This window comes from Lissotriton vulgaris, chromosome 11, assembly GCF_964263255.1.
Source record: "Lissotriton vulgaris chromosome 11, aLisVul1.2, whole genome shotgun sequence".
NCBI lineage: Eukaryota > Metazoa > Chordata > Amphibia > Caudata > Salamandridae > Lissotriton > Lissotriton vulgaris.
This window is the reverse complement of record NC_141699.1, coordinates 906,984,069-906,999,661: the sequence shown is the minus strand read 5'-3', so window position 1 is coordinate 906,999,661 and position 15,593 is coordinate 906,984,069. Positions and strand designations below refer to the sequence as shown.

The window sequence follows — 15,593 nt, the reverse complement described above, 5'->3', positions numbered from 1 at the left end:
TTGTTCTGTGAACTTTGCATTCTCTCCTGGTGGATGATAGAATGCATGCAAGATGCAGCTTTGATTATTTGGTGTTCTTACATTGAAACTAAGGTATTAATTTGCTTAGTGCGTCTTTAGGAATCGGTTCTGTTTGGACAATGTTTGGTGCTTAGTGTTGCTTGATAGAGAGTATGAGGGTTTGCACTGCTTTTAGCATTTTTCGTCTGTCTTTGGGGATTACTGCTGCTTTGGGTAATGTTTGGTGATCATTGTTGCTTGATTGAGCGTATTAGCGTTTGTACTGCTTTGGTCTATCTTTGACTATCACTATTGCTTTGGTCAGTATTTGGGTGTCGCTATTGTTTTAGAAAGAATGTATGAGGCTTCTGCTACTTTGGAAATGTTTTGGGGCAGCAGTGCAACTTGGCCATGGTTATGGGGCTCGGTTCTTGAATGTATAGGCAAGACAGGTACTGCAGTTTGGTTAGGACAGGGGTTTTCATGTGAGAATTTGGATTCTCTTTAGATTAAGGGCTATTTTAATTTTTGAATCACACGTCCCCTTGGTCCAAGGCCAAAAGCTTCATATATGGTGGTCAGCTGGCTAGCAATGCAAAAAGGGCTGCCTTGATCCCAGACAAGCATGACCAAGAAACAAACTCTACGTTACGTCACACAGGAACCGTACACGTTAGAACCTAGTTCTGGCTGGCCTGTGAAGAGCCTGGGCTGCTGCACAAAAGGAAGTACCAATTTGTCTCTCTGTGAAAGAGAACAATGTTATAAAAGCGAAACTACAATTGAAGGACTACAAGAATCTGAGGGGAAAATCTCAAAACTAGAACTTCATAAACTTTCAGGAAGCCCCAATATGAAAACAATGCAATTTTGTCTAAAAGGCCAGAACAATGACTTTTTAAACCATTAAGAAAATGGGGTATAACCCAGAAAAGTCAAAGGACCTGGGTATCTGATAGTACGGAGAAAAAAGTGGTCCTAGGCACAACTTATTCAACACATTTAAATGTAATACTCATTTTGAATCAGAGTTTTTTCATGTGACTTAATCCTGAAAAATAAGGAGAAGAAAAGCAACAGAAAAAAACAAATGCGTTTCAAGTCTTCGGGATGATACCCAAAACAAAAAAATGTTTTAAAGAAGATTGTGAGGCAATATAAATTTGCAATTTATTTCATATACATATTTATTAAAAACCAGAAGTTGAGGGAGTTCTGCCAGGTGCAGTAGAAAGTGCAAAAGGGCGTGCTCAAGTGAAAGAGAGAGAATTAATAAAAAGATAATCCAATGATTACAAAAGCGAAGATTCTATTCCCTTAGTGTTGAGCCTGCGCCACGTATATCAATCATACGATTGGTTTATAGTCTTTCAGGGGGAGGGCGGGGGAGGGGGTGCAGGCATCAATGAATGGGGGGAGATAGTCGACGTTTCGACCCTTGCGCTGTAGAGGGAGGATCAACACCTCAGCTACGGGTCTTCCTCAGGACGGACAGAGGGTGAAGGGACCTAGATTTCAGCAAGACAGCGCCGCAGCAATGAGGTTGCCCACCAATAAATGGTGTGCTCCAATGTTCCAAAGTTAAACAACTGGTCTATCACTCATCCCTTAATGGAGAGTTCACAAGCAGGAAATGTATCCAAATAGCAGTTGGTGATTCTTGATTAAGGCAACCCAAAAGAAATATTAATTAGCAAGCACACCCAGTTCATAATTCCAAGGCGTGGTTCTGTAAAATGGGGTGGGGACTCCTCGCTGGACCTCTCAGCGGGATTAAAAGAGGAGAAGATATCAATAATTTTTTCATGAAAGAAGTCAGTGGCAATCACAGAGCTCTTGACTGGATTTAATAGGCTGAGTAAGAGCCGCTGGTTTAGTGAAGTCCTTCACAATTTGATATAATGTTTTAGCCGAATTGTCAGCAGTGTTAATTTTATTAGTGAAATAATCTTCCATGGTGGTCTGTTTGAGTTTATGAAATTATTTTAAGGCCTTTCTGTATATGGCTTTAGCAGCAGGGTCATAGGTAAGACGTGATAGGCGTTCAAGCCTTTTACATTTACTTCTTTCTTCCCGCAAAGTCGGAGAGAACCAGGGGGCAGAGGGTTTAGTTCGGGCCGATAGTAACTTCATGTCTGGTTATATGAAAGCCATGCAGGCTAAGCGTGGGGTGTCCTACGTGTTCACGACCCCATATTACCAACTAACAGATGGTTTAGTTGAGAGATTTAACTAAAACAATTGAAGGGCATGATCATGGCACTTACAAATTCAGGAGAAGATGGGATGTCCTTTTTGCCATGTATGCTTTTTGCCTACAGAGAAGTACCACTGAAGGAAGTAGGTTTTTCCCCGTTTGAACTTCAGTTTGGTCATCTTGTAAGGGGACCATTGTGTCTAGTGAAGGAAGGCTGGGAGAGACCTGTCAAAGAGCCTAATCAAGAAATAGTGGATTATGTACTCAGCCTATGCTCAAGGATGGCTGAATACATCTAAAAAACCTTGAGACCAGCCAAGAGCTCCAGAAGCTCTGGTATGACCAAAAGGCTGCACAGGCGGAGTACCAACCAGGGCAGAAGGTGTGGGTTTTGAAGTCTGTGGCTCCTATAGCCCTCCAGGACAAACAAAATGGACCCTACCCTAGCCTTGAAGAAAAGGGAGGTCAACTATCTGGTGGATCTTGGCACTCCCAGAAGCACCAAGAGGGTCATCCATGTGAATCGCCTTAAACCCTATCATAACAGGGCCGATGTGGCAATGCTTATGGTCACTGATGAGGATCAGGAAGAAGAGAGTGAACTTCTCCCTGACCTACTCTCCCACAGTCCTAAAGATGGGTCAATTGATGGTGTTGTCTATTCAGACAAAATCTCTGCCCAACAAAAGGTGGACTGCAGTCAATTCATGCAGCAGTATGCACAGCTCTTCTCTTTTACCCTTGGTCAGACAAGCTGTTGTACACATGATGTGGACACAGGACAGTCTGCCTGTCAAAAATAAAACTCAGGCAGTTTGACCAAGTTAAAGGGAGCATCAAAGCTGAAGTAAGAAAGATGCTGGAATTGGGAGTCACTCAACCCTCAGAGAGCCCATGGGCCAGGTTTTGTGTGGACTGTAGGGGCCACAATATGGTTACCAAGACAGATGCACACCCAATACCTAGGGCTGACGTACTGATTGACAGGTTAGGGGCAGTCATGTTTTTAGTACCTTTGATTTGACATTAAGGTACTGGCAGATTGGTCCGACCCAAAGAGCAAAAGAAAAATCAGTTTTCGACCCTAGGTGGACATTACCAATTTACAATATTGCCATTTGGACTGATGAATGCCCCTGCCACCTTCCAAAGGTTGGCTAACAAAGTTTGTGCTGGGTTGGAGGGTTTTAGGAAAGCATATCTTGGTAATATTGTTGTCTTTAGCTTCACTTGGCAGGACCACCAGAGCCACCTTGGAAAAGGTCCTGGAGGCTCTGCAGAGTGCAGACCTAACTATCAAGGTTAGCAAGTGCCAAATAGGGCAGGGCTCTGTTGTATACTTGGGAAACCTTGTAGGTAAAGACCAAGTTCAACCCTTACAACTAAAAATCCAAACAATTGAGGACTGGGTAGCTCCAACCACCGAGACTCAAGTCAGGGCATTTCTTGGCTTGACGGCATACTACAGAAGGGTTGTGAAGGGATATGGGTCCATTGTGGCCCCCTCACAGAATTGCCTTCCATAAAAATGCCTAAGTAAACGACACAGTGAGCTGTCAAACAGCTTTTGAATCTCTGGAGGAAGCAATGTGTTCAGTACCAATTCTGAAAGCTCCAGATAATACTAAGTAGCTCACAGCGCAGACAGATTTCTCCGAACATGGGTTAGGAGCGGTCCAATCCAAAAGCAATGATAATGGCCATGACTAACCTGTTGCTTTCATTAGCAAGAGGTTACTCCCCAGGAAACAGTGTTCGAGTGCCATTGAGGGAATCCTTTGCTGTGGTTTGACCCATGAAGAAGCTGAGGACATACTTATTTGGTTTTCACTCCCTTGTTCAGACTTATCACAGGCCTCTCAGATGGCTAATGCAAATGAAATTCACAGTGGAGCACAAACTTGGGACTGACCATGCCAATGAAGACGGCATTTGCATGTTTTTCCACTTAGACAAGAAGACTCGCTTGGGAGTGATTGGTCTCATTCTCTTTTTTGAGTGGGGAGGGGGTGTTGATGTAGGAGAGAGCCCCTTTTGACATTGTTACCCCCACTTTTTGCCTGGTATTTGACGCCATTTTGACGGGAAGTACTCAGAGTTCTTGCTAACCAGGTTACCCAGTGCCAGGTCTCTTTCCCAAAGACTGTGCAATTGTATCCCAATTGCCCATACCTTTAGCACCCCCTGAAAGTCCCTTGTAAATGGTGCCCCCGTACTTAGGGAATGGGTCCTAAGAGGGTCCCTAAGGACAGCAGCATGAATTGTGCAACCCCAAAGGACCCACCACCAAGAACAGGCAGACTGCCATTACAGGCTGCGTGTCTTGGTTCAGACACAAGAAAAAAACAAGACATGGCACACATCCCTGTGTGCCATGCCCACAGATACTAAATGCAGCCTGGCAAAGTCACCCCTACAGCAGGGCTTACAGCACTGAGGCAGGGTGCACCATACAGCAGGGGTGGACATATCCAGTTATGCCCCTGTGTTGGTCAGTTCAATTGCTGCCAGTACAAGTGACAGGGGAAGCATTTTAAGTACATGAGCTAGACACTGGTGAAAATGAGTTTCCTAGCTCCTGTCTGGGTAGTATATATGGCAGATCATTCACAGCTGGAAAAAATTCCAAATTCTCTTTCCCACAGCCTGGGTTCCCTCTACTATATGCAGATCTTTAAGGCTTTGGTCTTGTGACAGAGTTGAAGGCAAGATATGCATCTTTCGTGGCTCTTCAGAAAATGCTATTAGTCATAAGTTTTACCGGCCCTGGTATCTTGATCGTGGAATTAAATAGAATAATTGGAGCTTAATCTAAGGACTGTATCAGATGGCATGCAGAAGATAATTTGAAGATAGCCTCGGGTAGTAGGAGTCAAGCCTTTCCATCTCAATGGGTGTTTTTAGGTACACAATGATGTGAGTAGCCTAAGTACTAGTCTGAACTCTCAAAAGGGGAACCAGTGGGCACTCTCCTACTAACAGTGCAGGGTTTAGGTGGTGGCTCATGTTAACAGGGATTAAATCTACTGATGGCCAGCACAGTAATAAAATAGAGCACCTCATTGTCCTAGATCATCAAGTCTGCTTGAGAAAAACTTGACAAGGCCAGTGGGTATAAAATAACAATGGAAGTTGGTGCCACTTTCACAAGTACAAACAACAATTTGGACATGGAAGTATATCTTACAAGCTGAAAGATGCAAGTATCTTCCTTTACTTATGACCCATCCACAATAAGAGTACATTAGAGATACACTGCATTGGACAATGCCTTGCAACAAATGTACTTTACTGAAGACCTACACAGGTCTAGGAATCTCTACCCTTCAAGTATACAGTCTGTTCTAGGGCATCATCTCTAAGGTCCTTGTCCTGCGATGACAAAACAACTACATATCTCTATATGCGCTTGATGAAGCATAGCATACCCTCATATGGTGGCTAGGCCTGATTTGATTACTTATTCCATTGCATGTCCTATGCAAATGATCTTGTTTTCTAACCAGTCTCAGATTTATTCCCCTGAAAATGGGCAACCACTAATTCCACTGATATGCTTAAGTTAGGAGCATGTCGCAGAAGGGACCGTACTTTCTTTGGGGATGATCTATGATGAACACCAAAATATCTCATGAATAGTTGCCTTTTTTTGGTATATACATTCAGACCGAAGTATTAGGACTGCTAGTGCTGGCGGAGCGTGGGAGAACGGATATCAAAGCTCACTGTAGGATAACAATATAGCTCACTAAAGGAAGCAGTGCACTGCCGGGGGAGAGGGGGGGGGGGGGGAAGGGGCTAAATAGGTGGATATAGGGCAAGAACCTACAAAAAGCTAAGAATTTGCATTACCATTCAAACTGGCACTGGTAGACACAGTACTGCTTTGCCTCTGGTTGTCGTACGCTGGCCCAATGTTTCCAAGGTCCTAGAATGAAAGAAAAAATACTTACATTTTCAAATCTCTAGATATAGGCACATCTAGGATATTACGTAAAGGATTTCGATAAACAGTTCATAGTGTTTGTTATCTTCCACCCTCTACAAGTCCCACTCCCCCGCCACAGTGCAACAGCTTCACAATGTTAACAGTAAACAAAAAACACAAACACAAATACATAGCCACTGTTGGTATGTAATGTTTTACAAATATAAAAAAGCGACTAAAAGAGTGCAGTAAAGCTAATTAAACTTACCAAATAAGTTGCAGGAAATCCCAGACGTAATCAACAGCATTTTTTAGCCAGCAAAAGGCAAAGTTACAATCCTGCATCACAGCTACTCTAAACTTACAGAGTCAATTGTATTGAAATATGTACTGCCGAAATAGGAATCCTCAGTAAACAAAAAATAGCAACATTAGTAAAATACCTAACTAGGGAAGCCTACTCGCTTAATTTTTGGCCTCTGGCAATGTGATGGATTGGTCTGACCTAGGTGACTCGTCAGAATTTACCAGCAAGAAGAGTTATACATGCATCAATTACAAACAAATCCTATAGAACACAAACAAATTTAAAAAAAAAACACTTGCTACAGTTCTTTGCTAAGAAGGGTACTTGTTTCACCATACTGATCTCTGTAGCAAAGTAGTCTTTGCTTCTGCCCAGGATCAAGCAGATGAGCGAAATTTAAAAGATCTGCATTCAGGAACCAGGCATGGCCAAGTCAGGGTCGGAAATTACTGACTTGGTCCTCTTAAAAATTCAGTATAAAGAAAAATGTGCTATAAACCTTTTTTTTTTTTAAAGGGGGGACTAATATACAGTTTTGGGCTGGTGTACTTTAAACAAGTATGCTTTTAACAGATTCTTTCAGTTATAAAAAGCCAGTCATAACTTTGCGAGTTAGAGGGATTACTAATTAAATTTAAGTGTTGTGATTTTACCCATATCCTTGTGACAGGGGAAGAATGCTTGCATTGTCCAGCATTCCGTTCATCAATTGTTTCTTTTGCATATGTCGCCCTTAGTGGGAAGGGTATGTCCAGACGTGCGTCTAGTGCTCACCACACCAATGGATTCAAGCTAGCCTGGCTGATGAAGGGTGATGCCCTGAAACTGAAACCAGTCCCAGGATGCTTGTTTCCGGTCCAGGGAGGACCTGGCTTGGCAGTTCGGACAGGACTGTTCCCATAAGGAACAGGGGCTAGACTGATTTGCATATGGCTGGGTCCAAACTGGGGTGGTGTGGTGAACAAAAGAATGATAGATTCAACCTAGATCCTTGTGACTGGGAGTGAATGCTTGCATTGTCCAGCATTCCGTCCATCAATTGTTTCTTTTGGATGTGATTTTACATCACTCAAGATTGTTATGGTAGAAGTTGATCTGACTGTTTGTAGGATTGTTTAAAAATGTTATAGTTTCATACATTTCTGAACTCCCATAATTAATGAGCCATGATGCAAAGATTTTGAGAACCCAAGGACAAATCCCTTGTGGCTTTGTCAGGAGCAACTTAGAAGGGATTCATGTATGCCCTTTCAGACTAACTGCTCATAGGAAGAATAAGTACTTACCTTCGGTAACAGTTTTTCTGACCAATATAGTAACTCTTGCAGACTCGTTCTTTGAAGGCCCTCCTGAAGGCGCCAGACTGGATACAGAAATCTTCGAAGCAATGCAGAGCTGTCGGTGTTAGATAAACAGACACCCTGATCAGCATCTGGAGACTCTGCCAAAGAGACCTGCGGGGCAATCTTTATAGCACCAGAAATGTTCCGTGTGTCTTTGATGTCCTATGGTATTGGTGCTTTTGTAGAAATATGCTGCAAGAATAACTATTTTGGAGGGACTGGTCTCTGAAACAGTAGACCTAGCACAGGTTTAGTTATTGCACCACTATAAAAATCTACTTCGGATCTGCAGTAATGGAATATCTTCTAGTAGCCTGAAATTTGCTCTACTGCCTGTGCTGACTCAGTCATGTATTTGCAGTATGTAAATTAAGGCAAGATGACAGATGGTCTAATCACCACCCCAGTCACTGATAACCGAAAAAGTCTAAAATGTAGAGGACCTGAAATACAGAAGGTAATGGCTGAAGTCTACCATTTAGTAGGAATGTTAGAAGAGGTAAAAAGAGGAACAGTAAACCTTGAAGTAAAAAGAACAGCAGGTGAACGTGAAAAAGAATGGACAACCCTAACTTCAACTTTAATCACAAAATCCCCTAGCCAGAGCACATTCTCCAAAGATCTCCAACCTTTATGAAAAAAAGGGGTTCAGGAAGGCAAAGCTGGTGAAGTAGTGGAGTATGCAATTTAAAAACTAAATCACAAGAGAAGTGAGACAAGCATTTGCAATGCAATAGGTCTCGCATTAGGAAAGTTTGAGTTAATTGTCCTGTACATGACAAATTTGTTATTTGTGTCATTTTTGAAAATTGTGAAATTAATAGCTGTCATTTACAATGCTAATACTTTTATTTTTTTGACAGTGTGACATAGTATTTTTAATGCAACATGTTTTGTATTTACGTGACTTAGAAGTATTGATTTTACAAATAATGTTTTAAAAAAAAAATAATTAATACTTAAATAAAAGTTATTATAATTTATAATGGCAATAGCTTAAACTTTTGTGAATAACTTTTGTTAAGAGTATGTTCAATGTATTTTATTGTGACTAAAATATAAAGAACAGAAGTGAAATATCAACTCTTTGTGACATTTGAAAATAAAGTTTGAAACATTGAGAGAACATATTTGATTCAGTTTTGAATGTTAGCACAGATTGATACTATGTTGGCACTGAGTGATGTTATGGTGGCGACAAGTGATGCTGTGGCATTCAGTGATGCTGTATTAGCGCATAGTGATGTTGTGGTGCCCCCGAGTGATGTTGTGGTGCCCCCGAGTGATGCTGTGGTGCCCCCGAGTGATGCTGTGGTGCCCCCGAGTGATGCTGTGGTGCCCCCGAGTGATGCTGTGGTGCCCCCGAGTGATGCTGTGGTGCCCCCGAGTGACGCTGTGGTGCCCCCGAGTGACGCTGTGGTGCCCCCGAGTGACGCTGTGGTGCCCCCGAGTGACGCTGTTGTTGTGCGATAGGGCGATAGAGGGAGGGCGATAGATGTGTGTGGTTGAGGGCAGAGCGTGTGGCCGAGGGCAGAGCGTGTGGCCGAGGGCAGAGCGTGTGGCCGAGGGCAGAGCGTGTGGCCGAGGGCAGAGCGTGTGGCCGAGGACAGTGTGTTCTTGGTCTTGCTGAGCGTGTAGTGGATGTTGCAGAGCGTGTGTGTGGGTGTTGCAGAGCAATAGTCTGTTCTGTTAAACTCAACGCAAAACATATTCCCTAGTGCTTTTGCAAATCTAAAATCCTATTTTATATCCTGCAAGTAATAACGCAACAGTATACTTTTTTCTATTTATTTTGTGAAACAATATTCTCACTGAAGTACATCGAAATTAGGCTGTAAACATCAAAAGTCGAAATTTTACAGAATATTAGTAGCCAGTGTTAAAGGTCTGTCAGTATAAATCTCTGATGGTCTGTCAGTATAAAAAAGAAAAAAAAAGAAGAGGCTTCGGGGGATGGAAGTGGTAGAAACTGAACCTAACAAAAAGGAGTCCGCCGAAAGTATCAAGAATTAAAGGAGAAGTCATGTCTAGTTTGTGCTCTCCTGGCGCCGCGGGTCAGTTTACTTGTGACACTTGTAAATGTCCCATTGTAAAGCGACAGCAGGGACGTGGCGCTATCGGCATGCGTGCACCCCAACGGCCACTTCTTTTTCAGTTACTTAGACGAAAATAAAATAATGTTTTCAAGGAATATATATTTAAACGGTTAAACATTTCTTGAAACGGTGTTTTTTGAAGCGCATTAAAGCAACAAATTGTGTCGATAAACGGGCAAAAAGGAGAACTTTGATCATTTGCAACTTTGTTTTATTTAATTTCGTTCCCATACACATTTCATGAGAGCTTAGTCATGTATCAGTAAACTCAAATTTTTTCATTGTAAAGACTGTCTTCCTCTTGTGAAAATAATCACAATGTGACACGGACTCACGTAAATGATTGCAGTGCCTTGCAACTAAAATATATTTGTACTATTTGAAGGGTGAAGGGGTGCAGAGTGTGAGGGGTATAATATGTGTAGAGCAGTGTGTGAAATGTCATTTAGTACGGTCTAATGTGTGTAGGGCAGTGTGAGATGACGAGGTTTGTGTGGGCTAATGTGTGTAGGGCAGTGTGATGTGGTTTTTAGTGTGGCCTACTGTGTGTAGACCATCGTGTAAGGTATCACATTATGATGTCTAATGTGTGAAGTTCAGTGTGTGCGATGTGGCATTTTGTGTGTTGTAATCTGTGTAGGACAGTGTGAGGTTGCAGTGTTTCGGGGGCATTGTGGTGTGGTGGTGTCACTGTGTGGTGGTGTCCCAGAGTGATGTGTGGTGGTGTCCCTGAGGGATGATGTGGTGGTGTCCCTGAGGACTGATGTGGTGGTGTCCCTGAGGGATGAAGTGGTGGTGTCCCTGAGGGATGATGTGGTGGTGTCCCTGAGGGATGATGTGGTGGTGTCCCTGAGGGATGATGTGGTGGTGTCCCTGAGGGATGATGTGGTGGTGTCCCTGAGGGATGATGTGGTGGTGTCCCTGAGGGATGATGTGGTGGTGTCCCTGAGGGATGATGTGGTGGTGTCCCTGAGGGATGATGTGGTGGTGTCCCTGAGGGATGATGTGGTGGTGTCCCTGAGGGATGATGTGGTGGTGTCCCTGTGGGATGATGTGGTGGTGTCCCTGTGGGATGATGTGGTGGTGTCCCTGAGGGATGATGTGGTGGGGTCTCTGAGGGATGGCGTGGTGTGTCCCCGAGGGATGGCGTGGTGGTGTCCCCGAGTGGTGTGGTGGTGTCCCCGAGTGGTGTGGTGGTGTCCCCGAGTGGTGTGGTGGTGCCCCTTAATATTTAACACAGAAGCTGTAGGAATGGCCCGGACTAGTGCTTTAAAGGCTAAAACATACCTATTTATTAGATTAATTACGATTTAATACTTGCTGTTTGACAGCTGAGTTTGCTTAATATGTATTGTTAGTGTTGCTGGGGCTGTTATTAAATTGTTCCTTGTAATAATAGCAGAGATCCTATTAACAGCATGGGCATAGTTCACACTGACGATTTACATGTATGCATTAGGGGTGCAGCAGGCACAGTGACACTGAGACCCCTAGGGGCAAGGGGCCTGGCCAACAGTATTTTAAGTAAAGCTAATGTTTTAATGTACATTTTTTTGGGGTGATGTATTTTACGGCTTTTGATGGAGTTTCCTGGGTCCGTTCTCTTTGTAAAATATAGGCAAACATAAAATTTTGATTTGTCTGGACGACTACAAAGTAATAGCATTTTCTGTGCATTTAAACGTATGCGAAGGGGGGAGTTGTGTTTTTACCCCTTACTTCAGCAGTGACTTCCATTTTTTTCCGGAGCTTAGCTTCCTGCTGTTAGTTGATTTGCATCTCACAGATGCTGCCAGGCAACAGATTACAATCTTTACGACGCAGCTTAAAGCACTAAAGTATCCTGTTCTGGTTTACTTTCCAACTAGTGAAAACATGTGATGTTTCACACTCTTGCAGACTTCCGGTCTGTGTTTTTTGTCTGAACTAAATGGCAATGCATTACATTAGCTTAGCCCAGTTACAAAATGAACGTACGCAAATTTATTTAAATTGTTTAAAGCGTAAAACATTGGTTTTTCTGAACACAAAACTGCTTTTTTCTTTCTTTACATATTTAAAAAAGGAGCTACAAATGTTTTTATTAGAACTGATTTTGTCAAGAGAAAAAAGTGCCTAGGTTCTAAATATTTTGCAGCTTAACGCAATGTTTTAAGCTTCATGGATTATATTCCTTTGGTTAGTTTATGTTATGGAGAGCACATAAAGTATAAATGTGGTTTTAATAAAAAAAGAAAATGGTTACAATATTGGCTGAAACCAACTAAATAATGGCTTTGTTCAATTTGTTTTTATAGTGCTTAATTTGTAGCTATAGTGGTGCAGGGGCGAATATAAAAACCAGTCTTTGACAGTGTATTTGGGCTCGTTAATTTATTGAACAGTGCGCATACAAAATGTGCAAATGTGTTGAGGTTGTTATGGAGCTTAAACTGCAAATGCTTATGTTGCAGTGCCCATGGGCCAGCATTTTTTGTATTGTGATTGCTTTTTATTATTTTCTGGTATTTTACAAAGTTTCCCGGCTCTGTACTCCTTGCTCAATTATAAACTCTTTAAAGTTCACGAAAAGGGTGTAATCGTCTGTGCGCACCCTGTATGGATTAGGTAAGGGGACACTGGTGCACATTTTAAAAGCAGTCAACCTAAACCTTACTTTCATCTATAGCCACAAGTGTTCCTGTAACTCTGGTTTTAGTACAATGCTTGTTAGTTTCTATATCTTATGACGTGGTTAAAGGCTTTAAAATGTGTACTAGAATATTGGGGAATATCTTTTAAGAGCATAGTCATCGTTTACAGTTCACATTTATGCGTATCGATTAGTGGTGCAGTGGCACCAAGAAATAAGCACAACGGTGCCTGCCAAACAGTGGTTGTATTTATTTTAAACACCAGCACAATAGCTAGAGACTAATTTAATAACTGCACTCCTTGAAACGTCTTTTTAACAGATTTTCCCTAGGCCTTAATTTGTAACACATCTAATGCTAGTGCGTGATTATTTTTATGGTTTCAATATCATACTTTATTTAGGGGTAGCTTGCTTAACATTTAGCACAAAAACTGTAGGAATGGGCAGAAGCTGTGCTTTAAAAGCTAAAACAAAGCTATTTATTTATTGTGAGGTAGTGAGTTAGGGAGGTAGATGGAGAGAGTGAGGTAGTGAGAGTAAGGTAGTGATAGAGAGCGTGGGGTAGTGAGAGAGAGTGAGGTAGTGAGAGGGTGAGGTGGTGAGGTAGTGAGGGAGGGTGAGGGAGGGTGAGGTAGTGAGGGAGGGTGAGGGAGGGTGAGGTAGTGGAGGGTGAGGTAGTGAGGGAGGGTGAGGTAGTGAGAGAGTGAGGTAGTGAGAGAGAGTGAGGTAGTGAGAGAGAGTGAGGTAGTGAGAGAGAGAGTGAGGTAGTGAGAGATGGAGAGAGAGAGAGAGAGTGAGTTGGTGAGGTAGTGAGATAGATAGAGAGAGTGAGTGAGAGAGAGTGAGTGAGGTAGTGAGGGGTAGGTAGTGAGGTTGTGAGGGTCCGAAGTAAATGGCGGCAGAGCAGACATCATTGCAGCTAGCAAGTCGAGTGTTTTCAAGCTGAGTGTCCCTAGAGAGATTACAACACAGCACAGCATTTGAGGAGCAAGGCTACTGTAAACATTGTCGGCATTGCTGTGGCGCGGGGGGGGGGGGTAGGGGAGCATGATGCGGAGGCGGGGGAGCAGCTTGGGAGTGGATTTCTTTGAAGTCTGATGCAAGGCAGATGGTAACAGCGCGTGCTGGAGAAGCTTAGCGCTTGAAGGAGTCTGATGCGAGGCCGATGGTAACAGCACGTGCTGTTGAAGCTTTGCGCTTGAATGAATCACATGCATTGGGGAGAATCCGTACTCTTGGTAGATTTGCTGGAGGCCCTCTATATGTCTCGGCCAGCAATGCACATGCACATTGACAGGCCGAGACCTAAACAACAATAGGAGCAAATAAACTGAAGAGGCCTGATAAAGACATTGTGAACCAGGAGTGCACAATATCAAAAGGAATGCTGGACAGCAATAAGAAAATATCAAGAGGATATCTAGAATGAGCTCCAATTGTCCAGCAAAAGGCCAAATAGCAAAGAAATCTGGCAAGTGGTAAATGGATCAGTCGAAATCCAGGATTTACAAAAGGTAAAGACAGCATAAATCGTGCACTGATTTACCACGCAGAAACCGAGAGCCTTAACAGTAACCACCAGAACATCACATTTTAATTGGGGACATCGAACAACTAGTAAACATATTGAAGTTGAAGGCTGAAGGGGCCGTGGGACCGAATGGACAGCCCAAGGCACTCTTTACAAGGGACACCATCTATTGGGCTCATTATCTTGCACCGCACTGAAATCAAATCTTTCACAAAAAAACATCATCCTAGATACATGGAACGGGAATACCTTTCAACCCATCTACAAGAATGGAAGCCCAGCCTCACCAAACAACTATAGGTTAAATCACCCTCACTGACATAGAAGCAAACCTTTAGGTGCCATGTTTACTCAAACATTTGCAATCATGGGTTATAATGAAAAAAAATGGATACCACAAATACAAACTGGGTTCAGACCAGGCTTGGGGACCCTCACGAATTTAACAGCACTAAACATCCCAACAAAGAGCCCAACAGAGAAAAACTCAATTGTTTGCCTCTTTTGCGGACCTCAATACCGCCTTTGGTCGGGTCACTCACAGACATCTATGGTATAAATTGGAAGAATGGGGCATGCCAGAGACTTGCGGAGGGCAATTACAACACTGTACTCAGATACCTGGGTGCAGGTCAAAATAGAGACAGAAGCAAAGTTAAGAACAAAATTGCCACTAGGAATGGCCTTAAACGGGGATGCATACTCGCCCCAAGCCTGTTTGACTTCTATCTTGAAGACCTTGTACTGTTCCTTCTACAAGACAACAGCCATCCGTCAAACTTGGCATAAGAGAAATTAGGTTTCCTACAGTATGAGAAATGACAGTTCTCTTAAGCCAGACGCAATAGGCCTGCAACAAAGCAAGAATGCCCTAAAAAGCTATATGGACCACCAAGGGTTAGAGTTAAACTTAAATAAAACCAAAGTGGTCTGTCTGGTTGACGTCAAACATAAGTCATTCACCTGGTTCAGTAAGACAAAAAGGTAGAGGTTGCTACTACTTATAAATACCTAGGCATCAACGTGGAACATAATATGATTTTTAAACTTCATTAGCTGCTCAACAGGTCAAAGCACAGACACTAATTTTTGGGTCCAAAGTATTGAAAAAGAAACTTAGCTGTCAGTCATTGAGCCATTTACTCACCGTAATGTCAGTTCAGCTAATGCCAAAGGTAGCTTACGGCATGGAAATCAAACTGCTATACGCAACAAGCTTCGAGCTAAAGTTCACAAAAAACTGTGCTTTCCATACCAAAAACAGCGTCCCCTGCCCAGGTTCTTCTTGACTTTGGTTTAAATAAAAATAAAAAAATCAATTACTACAAAGAATGAACACTTTCGTTAAAACTATGCTGGTGATTACATGCCTCCGACAGGGGCTCCATCTACAACTTATGTTGGACTGAAATTAAGGAACAGCAGACCCACAATCAAAAAGGCTCATGGGGGGGGGGGGTGGGATAAGTACTTAGGTCAGGCAATTGAGAATCTTGGCATTCAAGAGGAGAGGGACATTGGTATGGAAAAAGCCAGCTTAGGTCAGGTAACCAACT

The 15,593-nt window shown here is 42.8% G+C and overlaps 1 protein-coding gene across 2 annotated transcripts in view; it reads right to left on the bottom strand.

The window, feature by feature from the left end:
* ASH2L (ASH2 like, histone lysine methyltransferase complex subunit) overlaps positions 1 to 15,593 on the bottom strand; it is a 247,416-nt gene that overhangs the window by 75,314 nt on the left and 156,509 nt on the right. For both annotated transcript variants that reach the window (XM_086944037.1, XM_086944038.1), the window contains exon 8: positions 6,050 to 6,125. In XM_086944037.1, coding sequence (XP_086800163.1) covers positions 6,050 to 6,125 — 76 coding nt within the window. The remainder of the gene's footprint in view (positions 1 to 6,049; positions 6,126 to 15,593) is intronic.